Source organism: Mya arenaria, chromosome 17, assembly GCF_026914265.1.
Source record: "Mya arenaria isolate MELC-2E11 chromosome 17, ASM2691426v1".
In the NCBI taxonomy this organism is placed as follows: domain Eukaryota; kingdom Metazoa; phylum Mollusca; class Bivalvia; order Myida; family Myidae; genus Mya; species Mya arenaria.
This window is the reverse complement of record NC_069138.1, coordinates 45,910,947-45,923,777: the sequence shown is the minus strand read 5'-3', so window position 1 is coordinate 45,923,777 and position 12,831 is coordinate 45,910,947. Positions and strand designations below refer to the sequence as shown.

At 35.2% G+C, this 12,831-nt stretch overlaps 1 protein-coding gene across 1 annotated transcript in view; it reads right to left on the bottom strand.

Moving 5' to 3' along the window:
- LOC128223547 (mucin-2-like) overlaps window positions 1-12,831 on the bottom strand; it is an 82,216-nt gene that overhangs the window by 35,475 nt on the left and 33,910 nt on the right. The window contains exon 4 of the mRNA XM_052932825.1: window positions 7,038-7,889. Coding sequence (XP_052788785.1) covers window positions 7,038-7,889 — 852 coding nt within the window. The remainder of the gene's footprint in view (window positions 1-7,037; window positions 7,890-12,831) is intronic.

The following is a 12,831-nucleotide window of genomic DNA, read 5'->3' as shown; positions in this document are numbered from 1 at the left end:
CGAGTTGTCATCTGGCGTTTTGTCCGTACAGGAATGAAACAAACAGGACATATTGAATGCATTGACGCTGACCGCTCTACAATTGTCCATGTCCAAACATCTATCCAAGCAATATTCTTGTGTGACGTCACCAGAATAAAAATCAATGACGTCACACGTACCAACGTGACCGTAAACTGTGAATATCTCGTACTGTGTACATTCTGAAATATCATATTATTATTTTTATTCACATATGAAATAAATGCATTCCATTAATGAAACCGTTAAGCTGATTCTAAAATAAGTTAACACATTTTTACGGAATGAACAAAGTCTGTTCGTTCTACATTTATGGCGCAATATTAAAAGCCATTAAATTGCAAACGACTATATACATAATATACAAATATTATCAAAGTACGAATATTTACCCTCCAATCCCATAACTGGCCTACACATTAAGATACAGAACTCATCTACAACTAAAAACGTCACATGGATCACTTTTTTAACCTGGATAAATGATGAAATGAAGAATGAAGAATGTAACGAAACTTTATAATATCGCTACATGCTATATACATTTGAACGATTCCTTTGCTCGGCACGTACAGTTAGTTTCCTTGAAGTTTTAGGGTATGCACCAATTTTGCTTACTGTATTTGTTAGAATGTAGACGAGTATCGTCAATTATGGCAAATGCACAAGCGAATCAACGTTCAATAAATTAACAGAGACATAGAGGTACTACCAGGTCGACAAGTGACATACATTGTACGCTCTTTGTGTTTCCCAGGGCGTCATGACAAGAAGGTGGAATCGAAATCAAATGCATGAAATTTTAAAAATGGACTGGTCACACATTGATATCCGGCTCAGGACCGATTTATCTAAAACCGCCTCTTAAAGGCTATTGCCTTTCAAATGACTTTCAAATTGGGACTGGCCATCTTAACTCAACCATCCGAAGCCGGCTTTATGTCGTTGGTAAGAGAGCAAAACGACAAAGTCGTTCGTCCATGTTCTAGAACGTCCGAATTGCGCCAACATAGGGCTTACATCACACTACTTGGTCTGTATTCACTATCGCCTTAAGTCTAACTTAAGTTGCAATATTGATTTTCCGGTAAGATAATAATTTGTTAAGCATTGGTGTTAAACAGTGCTGTAGATATCATATATGCCTAGTCTTGAAGCTGCATATATATTGTCAGAGTGGACGGCACAGAGTTATGCTCTGACCGTGTTCCAATAAAGCACGTCTGGGACGATAATCCATAAACTGTGAGTTCTACTCGTCCTGTTTAACCAACAAACATTGCAGTACCTGCAGTTTCGTTACTTGATAAATAGGTGCGACTCCCGCAACAAAAGATTCGCAGACGTATCAGCAGCATGCGTATGAGATGCCAGGCCGTTATAGACTCTCGTGGACGTTACGATATAAAACCGATTCTAGTCAAAGTGTTTATGCTTGCGACCCGTTGAAGAGTTATTATATTTTGGCTATTGGAACTTTTGCGCATGCTATAAACATCAGTGAATAGCTATAATGTTGTTTTGTCGCTTAAATAAAATGATTATATCAATAATAAATTCAAGCTGTTCTATAAAGTGTTACTTTAGGTAAGCGTACGAAAAGTGTTCCGGATGCAATATTGAGTACCATAGAGCATTAAACATTTTATTCTTAGAACATGAGCAGTTTGTGATCACAGAACAGCCCAAAACCTCAATACAGAATCTACAACGACAGTTTGCAGAACGAAAACGCAGTACGTATTACAATTAAACAGTTGCTTAAATGGAAATAAAAATAATATGAAAAACATTGTCGCAAAGAAATAACGGAAATGTTATGTATATACCGGAACTGAAGGACCACCAGAACGCCATCGAGTCCATGTTTTGTTTCACAGCAGTACAGTTCCATCGTCTACATCCTATGGCATAGTCGACCAGTAGCAATCCATCTTTACCATTGAAAAAGGACAGGCACTCTTGCCATGTTTGTTTGGCACTAGCCGGCTGAAAAGTGGATAAAATTAAAGAAGGCCACAGTTCTAAGCAAAACAATACCATTTAACATTTACATATATATGTATTCTATATATGCAGGCCAAATCCTATATATCCTTTTCCACTTAACGACAATATCTAGGGAGGTTATTTCACAAAATACGTTCGCTCACAAACTAGCTTAAATGACTTACTTACAGAGGTTTGATAGTTATGTAAGGCTTTAAAGGGACTCGGTCGTGTTTTTGGACCAATACAATGTTTGCCAGGAAATGCATCCGAAAACACGTATTTATCATTATCTTTATCAATGATATCGAAATTGCAAAAAAATAAATAAAATAAAAATAAAAATGGTTTAAGTACTTATTTACAGTATTTATACTGGAACGACTTCCAAACGCAACAGAGAAATATATTTTTTAACCAGTGACAAACAAACTTTATACAGCAACAATATTTATTTACTAACAGTTTCGTAAAAGTAATTTCAAAACAGTAATACTAAACTTATGATACCTAGAATGAAGAATAATGTTGAAAGATTAAGGGCGCTTTTGTTGATAGCAAACTAGTTTCAGTTTTGGTTTCAAAGGTTTCGGCAGTTTGGAAACCTGTTTCGAAATCTTTGCTTAAAGTAAGAAATGCATGTTTTTGTGTACACAGCATGATGGAGCTACTGCATGCAGCCATTATATCTGGGGGGGGGGGGGGGGGGGGGGCTCTCAAAACAATGATACCGCAGATGGTCGTTTGTCTGTTTTAACTAAATGGTGTTATCAACACACTTTTTAGATCACTGTCCGTCATGATGTCAAAGTGAGCTATTTTTCGGATGGAACGAACCGCAAAAACCGCCTCCGGAGTGGGTTTCGATAGTTTCAAAAACAAGTTAAGCAAACGATAAGACTGGTTTTAATTTTATTTCAAACTGTCACAACAAATAAAAACCAATGGAAACGATATAAAACCAGAAAACTAGTTCATTTAATACCAACACTAAACGCCCTAAATGTCCACAAGCTACATGTATCTTGGTGTTTTTAATGTCACAAAGTAAAACCCACATGAAATATTGAACACGCTATATGTGTTTTTATATAAGTTAATCCGGCTGCAAAAGGTTGAAATGTATTTCATAGAGAATAATATAATTACATCGACAGAACTTTGTAGAAATGTTCTAGCAATGGAAACGTTAGTTTTACCCACAGACCAATTGTCAGAGAAGTAAGCTTTACAAATACATCAAAGCAAAATGCCACATATAATGATAACAAACTTATTTCAAAAATATAGTGAAGGTAAATCATTAACTACATAAGCAAACCATACAGCCATATTATCAGAGCAATATATCTTACAACGTATGACGTCAGCATTACTTTGAATACAGGATATATCTTTGCCTTAATTTCATTGCACACATTCTTTAACACATAAACAGAAATATTTCTTTTAACATTGACATTTTCTGATTTAATTAACCCAAAAATAATATAGATATTTTTGGACCAGTGTAATAATATAAAAATAGAATATTCTTTAACATCCCGAGTAAACAAATCCTTAAAAATTCATATTGAAAATATCACAGGGGAAACATTATTTACTTTAATGCATCTTAGTCACCTTTAAATGAAAATGAAATGCATGTAACACTTTTAAAGCTATGAGTCTCAATAACAAATTAATAAATGTTAAAAATGCTTTTAATTCGATATTATATTGTCAATATAAACTTTAAGGGAATTTTGCGGGAAAATATACTTTTCTAATAAATTTATTGTCTTCTTGTAACCCTTTTATGACTGTGCAAACATATACAGACATACTAAATAGTATAACACAGTCAGAGGAAAACTAGTATGACACATTCAGGCGATGAGAAGATGGCCGAGCCCGTGTAAGCAACATACGAATACTAATTAATATTAAAATAGTAGGACAACTTCAGGCGATGGGACTTTGCCGAGCCTGTGGAAGCCAAATATACAGACATATTAAAATAGTATCAAGGCCGAATAGAATGCATACAGACAGGAACTACAGCCAAACAGACGGACGAATGAACTTATGAGCTGAAATTGATTTTTGAAGAAGAACAATTGTAACGGTATATATATATAGTTCACTCGTCACGCATGTATGAAATGTTGCAACAATTGAAGGACAACTTTTGTGAAAAATAAATTCAGCAAACCACCCTCTACATATTTTCCTTAAATTGAAAAGTAACATGTGTTAATGTATTGCTTTTCCTTTGGTATCATTCAAATAGGAAACAACCCTACCGCTTTGATAGTCCGTTGTTACTGTTGTTCTTGTTGTTATTGTGTGCGCGCGCGCGCGTGTGTGTGTGTGTTTTTAAACGGATACATACCTATAAGCTGATTACTTTAACCAGTTTACACAATGATTAATGTAACGTTCTTTAAATATATAATGACTTACAAATAAAAATCAAGCCTACGTAGCCTACCGTTTTTTGACAAGATGTAACCTTAACCACACAGTAATTTTGTTGGCCTTACAGTATTGTATTTTCTCATGCAATAGAGTTACAAATATTCGAAATATATTAGTTTTTAATTTACGAAAAAATACATGAACAATACCCGGGTACATCTTTATGGGTGTAATACGATGAATATATGATGACAATATGGTAATGACCTGTTAATGGGTATTTTGACCTTAAGTGTTTAAACGGTCTACTGTTCTTGTATCATTTAACACGAACAAGTCAAAAGCGCACACGAAACAACATATTGCATTTACATAAAATGGCAAACAAAGCTTTATGTATAGCCATTCTTGTCCTCAAGCTATTGGGACAGATTTTGCAAGGTCCGTTTTACTTCTTGCAACAACATTTCCCCATAAGGTGTAACACACTCTTCAATGCTTTTACAATATTCACGAAATCCATGGCAACAATTCCAGCCAATAGAGATGCAAGTATCCCAACGCCAACACCTCCCATTGTTTTTGACGACGATCGGTTGTCTTGGGCGCACTCGTTTTTGCGTCGATATGAGGAGAGGTTTCTTTTCGCTACGGTAAGGTTTTCCTCAAGTTGTTGCACTATTTCTTGTACGGTGAGGTTTGCAAAGGCTCCCGTAGAACAAAGGCATGGCATGATGTATATTGGTCGGTATGTACTTGAAGTGAGCGTAGGAACGACTGCAAAGAATAGTAATTATAAACTAATATAACGGATGAGGTTATACCCTAACCATTTTATATTGAATAAAGGAATAGTACCCTAATAGTCAAAAAGGAAAGCAAATGAAGGCAGCTATTCTATCATCATGGTATCTTCGACGAGACTCTTTATATGCTTAAAATCGTATATTGTTTAAATATCGCATGGCTCAGGAAACATGTGACAAATACGATAAATACTGCTACCCTTGGCTTCGCCTAGGGTAAAAGTATTTCCCTTATGTTGACAATATGTACTTTCACACTGAAACCCATGAGATATATATATATATATATACCATTATACAAAACACAATTACATATAGTCCTTTCACTTTTAAGTTCAATCAATTTATCTGTAATTATTCCGTTTGGAAAAGTTGCAAACACCTGAAGTTAAAGATTTACAACTCATTTTAATAAGCGTTTTCCACCTAAGACTTGGGAAACCAAACCAAAAAAATAAATATTTTAAGACGCGCGTGCCGTATGACCGTGTCAACTAGTCAAAACCGTACTCAGTATGAGGAATCACGTGACTTCAAAATGGTTCTCACACGGTTCACCACGGCTCAAAACCCATGTAAACAAACAAGTAAGTGACGTTTGTGTCTTAATAACTTTTTTTGACAGAAAAGATATGAAAATATTTCATAGCCTATAAAACACAGTGTTATTTTCTGCTTCTACACGTGTGAAATATTTTAGATTTGCTTGTATCTTAATGATGCAATATATGGCCAAAATTTCAACCTGACGGAATTTTGTAGAACGTGTCAACGCTAAAATGTTGGCCAAAGATTGCATGATTAAAATACAAGCAAATCGTTACATGTGAAGTATTTCACGAATAAAGCTATTTTTGTCATTAGTTTAATTTTTGTACAAGTAAATATGTTCCTTGTAGTAAATAGTAATTGGCTTACTGACGTTATAGGTGGGGAGGTACTTTCTTTTATCATTTAAAAATAATGGACAAACTTGTAAGTTGTGGTATTCATAACCTAGATCTGATCTAGAAGTATGACAGTATCTTTCTACGTACTGGTCAGCATTATTATACCTTTCTATTTCTATCGGGAATTCGTGGTTCGCCTTACGAAACTTACCGAAATTGATTCTCAAGTTGACATATTTAATAATAATTACTTTTCATATTCGAGAGTTTCCTTGACCAATGCGTAGTTCTTGAAGATTTATTCATTGCAGAGTCCCAATCTTGTTTAAACTGGTCGGTTAGGACTTGTTTAACACACTGTTATAAATAAAGGTCTTGTACTTGGTAGATTGTTCTAACAATATTTTTGAAGAAGAACAATTGTAACGGTAAGTCGGTCGATATTTCTGGATTGTAAATGCGTTTATATTAAAAGTGCATTGCCTTTTTGGACTGTTCAACTAGTTTTTTTTGTGTAAATGATACTTCCAAAACTACAAAAATAAAACGCCTACCTAAATCTACACGTTTCTATTGTTTTTTTCTTCTTATTTTAAAAATATAGCGAGTTGGCCTATTAGTATCAAAAACAACTACCTTTGTTTGATCGATATTGACTTTTAAATCCACTGTACTGCATAGGTGATCAAATGATGACAAGGACAAACAATGCTCAGTTTGAGTTGTGATATTAGTCGAAATGTTGATTCGAAATCACTTTTTTGTGATCAAATACACTTGTCAATTCAACAGCCAGTTTATGCCCCAAGTCACGATATCCCGTTATATAACGACGTAGTTTTGGTATACCGAAACCTCAAATACATTGATTCATACTCAAATGCTCATATCTTAAAAAACATTGCAACAAAATCAATTATTACGTACTAACCTTGTGAGCTTGTCGCAAGGGAGGAACTCATTTTTGTTGAAGAAATCGCCGTATTCACTGTTGATGCCGTAGTTGTAGTTGTAGGTGTAGTGCTTGTTACAGTTATAGGTGTAGATGTAGTGCTAGATGCAGTTGTAGGTGGAGCCGTAGTTGTAGGTGTAGGTGTAGATGTAGTGCTAGATGCAGTTGTAGGTGGAGCCGTAGGTGTAGGTGTAGATGTAGTGCTAGATGCAGTTGTAGGTGGAGCCGTAGTTATAGGTGTAGGTGTAGATGTAGTGCTAGATCCAGTTGTAGGTGGAGTCGTAGTTGTAGGTGTAGATGAAGTGCTAGATGCAGTTGTAGGTGGAGCCGTAGTTGTAGGTGAAGATGTAGTGCTATATGCAGTTGCAGGTGGAGCCGTAGTTATAGGTGTAGGTGTAGATGTAGTGCTAGATGCAGTTGTAGGTGGAACCGTAGTTGTATATGTAGTGGTTGTTACAGTTGTAAGTGTAGATGTAGTGCTAGATGCAGTTGTAAGTGTAGATGTAGTGCTAGATGCAGTTGCAGGTGGAGCCGTAGTTGTAGTTGTAGGTATAGATGTAGTGCTAGATGCAGTTGTAGGTGGAGCCGTAGTTGTAGTTGTAGGTGTAGATGTAGTGCTAGATACAGTTGCAGGTGGAGCCGTATTTATTGGTGTAGGTGTAGACGTACTGCTAGATTCAATGGTAGGTGCAGATGTATGTGCAGGTTCAGTTGGCTTGTAACAATTTACTCCTGCCCTCGGATATAGCTGTTCTACATCTGCACCAATTGTTTGGTTGGCTGACATTGCATTGTCAATCAGTGCAGTAAGGTTCGTTCTCTCACTTATATCTGCAAAAGCGTTTTACTTCATCAAATAACATATTTGTTCATAATGGAACTTTACCTGATTTAACTCACATCACACGTGATATATGCCTATTTCTATGACAATAATGCAGGACCATTATTCTTTAATAGGACAGTTAGTCAAATTGGTAAAATGCAGTCGGATTTACAGTTTAATCTCAATGCATGTAATATCACTGCTATGGAAAATATCGTATACGAAAGGTTCAAATGTCTAGTTCGTTCCAAAACGTCGAAAACTTGAATATCATGGATGCCCAGACGCTTTAGAAAGCATATAGATATTTTTAGAAGAAAACAAAGAACGCACCATTTAAACAATATCTCCATATAACTGACCAGCCTGGAACGTTCTCGGTCATGCAATCAGATGTGTGGTAGTAACAGATGGTCAGTCCAGTGCCCAAATCTCTGAAAGAGACTGCTCTGCATATGCTAGTTTCTAGGCATCTCTCAAAGCAAAATTGCATATCCGAACGTCTTTCCGTCATACTGTGAATGATCGTTTTACCAACTCCCCTTGCTTCACTTACTTTATAAACCTCATACACTGAACATACTGAAAACAATAAGTTTAAATTAATCAACGTACCGTCCGTCCCATCATCTTTCCACCTACATGTAACTGTGTTATAACTCAACTTTAAAATTATACAAACTTTTCGTTTCAAAAGTTCTAAGAAAGGTATTTTTTAATTGGTACATTATTTATGAAACTTGAGTCAAATGCACGATTTATTAGTCTAAAGTCTCGTTGAGTTTCAATAGAGTTGATTCGGAGCCATTTATAACAACTCGTTGTGAGCGAGCATATAATTTGTTTGACAACCAACGTAGAAGAGAACCAGAAATGCCTTTTGATTCGAATTAATGTATAAGACCCTTGTGCCTTACTCTGTCAAAGGCCTTTGTAGTGTCACACTATTACTCTTACCTCTTTTGCTTCTTCTAGAGCTTGATAGAATGTATGGTAGAGAAAGGACAACGGATTGACTGTGGAATCATTATATACAGAACCGGATAGGAGTGATGTAATCCCATATGTAGAAATTAAAAATATGGAACAAGTGCTTGTGAAAAAATAAATTAAAGAGATTTACTGAAAATGGAAAGCAGGAGATTGGACGATAAATGCTTACTTCATGCGGAACATTCTTTTTTAAAAGATTACAAAGACGTTAGCGACCTTCCATTGTGTCGGAATTTTGGAGAATAAATAGTTGAACAGATTCGATAGTGTGCCGCTTATTTCAGTTTGGAATTCCTTTAGAATCCGACATCATTGTATTGCTACATTGTATTTACATTGTCAGGGCTTGTCGCGTTGTCAGTAAGTCATGACTGTAGAACTGTAGTGTATTTATATTAAGTTATGTTTATTGTGGTAAAGTAGTGGGAAATATTGGTATGGTCTATAAGAGGAAATTCTTTGTCTGAATTGTCGAAAAGGGTTTGGAAATTGTCTGGACTTTAACCTTGACTGTATCATCGGAAATCTAAGTTAAAACTTGTCTGAGGGGCGTTATAATGTTTGATGCAGTTTTTGTGGTATTAAATTTCTTAATTATTTTTTAAAAGTCAGTACTATTTATAACCGGTTCTTTAAGTTTATTTGCAAGATTTTCTGGGTGCTGTAAACTTGCTTCTCAAATTGTTTGTAGTGCTTGGTTTCTAAGGTGTCTATATGAGTTCCAGTCGGATTGAGTGTTTGTTGTTTTTGGTTTGTATTATGCATGCTAGTGTTATGATGTTTTTATGCATCCATGAAGGCTGTGACCAAATGGTATAGTTTCCTTGGAACAAGACAACAATTGCGATGTGGAAATGGTTGCATATGTGTCTAGACTATCATCAAGTAGAGAGGACCAGTCAAAATTTCCAACTTTAATTCGAAGAAGCTCATAATAACCACGTCCAAATTTCAAAATTAAGCGTCTATATGGTTGTTGAAAAGGTTTGGATAGATTACAGGAACAGAACACCGGGCAATGCTAACGAATTGGTTTATCTTAGATGGATTCACAAACACTACATACTGTATATTAATATCACTATTTGAGGTTAAGAAAAGATCTATAATAGAAGATGATGTTTCAGTGAAGTGAGTTGGTTGTGAGATCGTTTGCTCCTGTCCGTAATGGGAAGCAACATCTTAGACTCAGACTTTAAAAAGTCCCAAGGATAATTTTTCGACGATTGGCATGCAATTCAATTCATATACTTTTAATAAGAGGAATTTCAAGGTACATTCTGCGTATTGCTGGGATGTTACTAGAAAAGTATACCAGAATGCCACCATGATAATCAAGCCTCTATTATAAAAGGATCTAAACAATTATGAAAAGTAGCTCATCGTCCTTGACATGGGGGCCTAACCAAGGGATGAATGAAAGGATATCATATGCATTTTGCTCTGAATAAAGGGTGTTTTTTTATATTTAAAAAAAGCTCTGTACATTATAATGCTGGAGTGAAAGGTTGCTAAAGAGATTCCGTGACGTCAGTGTTAATCGATGTATTAAATGGACATGCCGGTCCAGGATTGGAATGTATGTCACCAAGTCGCAATAGAATCATGGACAGCCAAGTGAGAGGTTCAAGTGTATTAAGACAGTTATGACCTTTATAATATTGCTGTAAAGTATTAAAGAGGCCTTATATTAATAGGGCACCTAAGTCAACAGTCATGTGATACCTTCAACGGAAAAAAAACTCAAAGGAAATTTCCCTACAGAAATAGAAATGGTGATATACAAGGTAAGACATTTTATCCGAGACTAGATAATTCCTACGATCTAGGGACAAGACACTAGATGGTCCCCAAAACGGCAAATACAGTTTTTCCTTAACACAAGCTTAGAATTGTTAATAGGAGGGCGATAATACTCCATTGTACGTGATTAAAAGAATAACGCAACAATCACTGTCTCGGCTGAGTTTCCCCGTTTATTTTATCAAGCTTTTTCTTAAGTTTGTTGATCAGGTAGTGAACATCAATGACCTATTTCTGACGTGCAAAGTAAATACTATGTCATGAAAATATAATTATTGCCTTTATACGCTATTGCAACCATTATATCGTTCTGTAGTGGCGCTTAACATAAAGATTGTTCTTTGCACAACATTATTTTTTTCTACATGCAACCAATTATTGTCAAGCTTAAGTACTGTCTTTTTGTTCAATTCCAATTTTATTGACAAAGTTTCTCGAATTTGTAATTATTCAGAACGGCTATAGCAGCTTCTCAGTCAAGTTAAATAATTTTCGTTTTTGTCACATTCATCTGTCTATTGTCTATGCCGCTCGCTCTTATCATCAAAGTGAAATGTATCGTACAAATAACTCGTCCCCAATCAGGTTTTATGCCAGGTGACTTAACTGTTAACCAACTAACTTACCTCTAAATATTTTGTCAAGTTTTCGACGAATGACTTGAAATACGATTTGATTTTCTTCGATAAACGTAAAACATTTGATAACATTTGGTATCATGGTCTACTGTTCAAACTCAGACAAGCAGGACTGTGTGGTCGTTTATTCTCTTGGTTTTACAACAAGTTAGAATATATCTCAGCGTGTTGTAATTCCAGGAGCCTCCTTATCATTAAGTCAGATCAAAGCTGCGGTTCCACAGGGATCAATACTAGTTCCTGTTTTGTTCATTGTATACATTAACGATAATGTTAAGGAGGTATATTCTATCATATATAAGTTAATCCATTCCTCCTATAATATCTGCTAAATATGTTAAAAAGTATTATCCTTCACCATTTTGCAGGTGTGGATGTCATGAGACCACATACCAGTCTCCTCATTTGCCCTTTCGTAACTTACCAATGGCAACATATGCTCAATACTGCTCATTTCCTAAGGTAACCCTCCGCTCCTTATTATATGGTGATGACACTGGGACTAAAAATAGTGCTCTGTTCGATGAAGTTGTTGATGTCATAATGATTTGAAAGTCAGTGATCGACTACATTCATCCACACACACACAGCTTTTACCTTGTTTATCTTTCTCCTTTTCTTATACTATTCTACTTTAATACTATTATTCAATTACTAAATGATTATTTGATTCTAAAACATAGGTAAATGCATTCGAAGTCTCATATCCAATCATTTGTCTTTAAAATATAACTTAATAAGAGCTTGTATAATAATAACTTTGTTAGCAATACCCACATTAAAAACCAATTGTTATTTATTTTATCGTAACAGGAAAAGGAACTCTTTTAGTATATTGCTACCGTTTAAATCCTGATTTTTTATTGAAATGTTGTTGATTTGTTTAATCCAAACGCCCGAATATTCAGGGTGTTGTCTTATTGCATTTTGTCCTTAAAATGCAGTCGCAAACTTCTAAATAGCATGTGAAACCAATGTTAGAATATCGATATTTGTTTTACAAAATGTTTTGTGTTGTGTAACGGATGTTCATAAGAGATATGTTTAAAGTGAAATAAAAAATCCAAAGTAAAACTGTTGTCAAGTTAATTACCGGAAAAGTATTATTTTTGCTGATAAATATGGCTCAAACTGCATTGTCATTGGAACGAGAAAAATCTTTATTGTGTATGCAAAAAGATAATATACTCGCTATGTGAGCCGAAAATTCCTGAACATTTCCGAGCCCTACATGAAATGGTATATTGAAGAAATATTGCACACCACACAGGGCCAAATGGCATTATAAAGGCTGGCCAGTCAGCATCCAAAGAAGTGTAAAAGAAGAGTTTGATTTAACCATAAGCTTACAGGCCATGATTTATATATGACTTTAATATGTATATCTGTATAAGTATTTCCGACACAACATTTTTCAGAAAGGGTCATAATGCTTGTCAATGTTTCCATTTTAAGATTTTGGAAAGTCGTGAAGTTAAAATTTGAAAGACATGTTGGACCGGTCGTTGTAAGT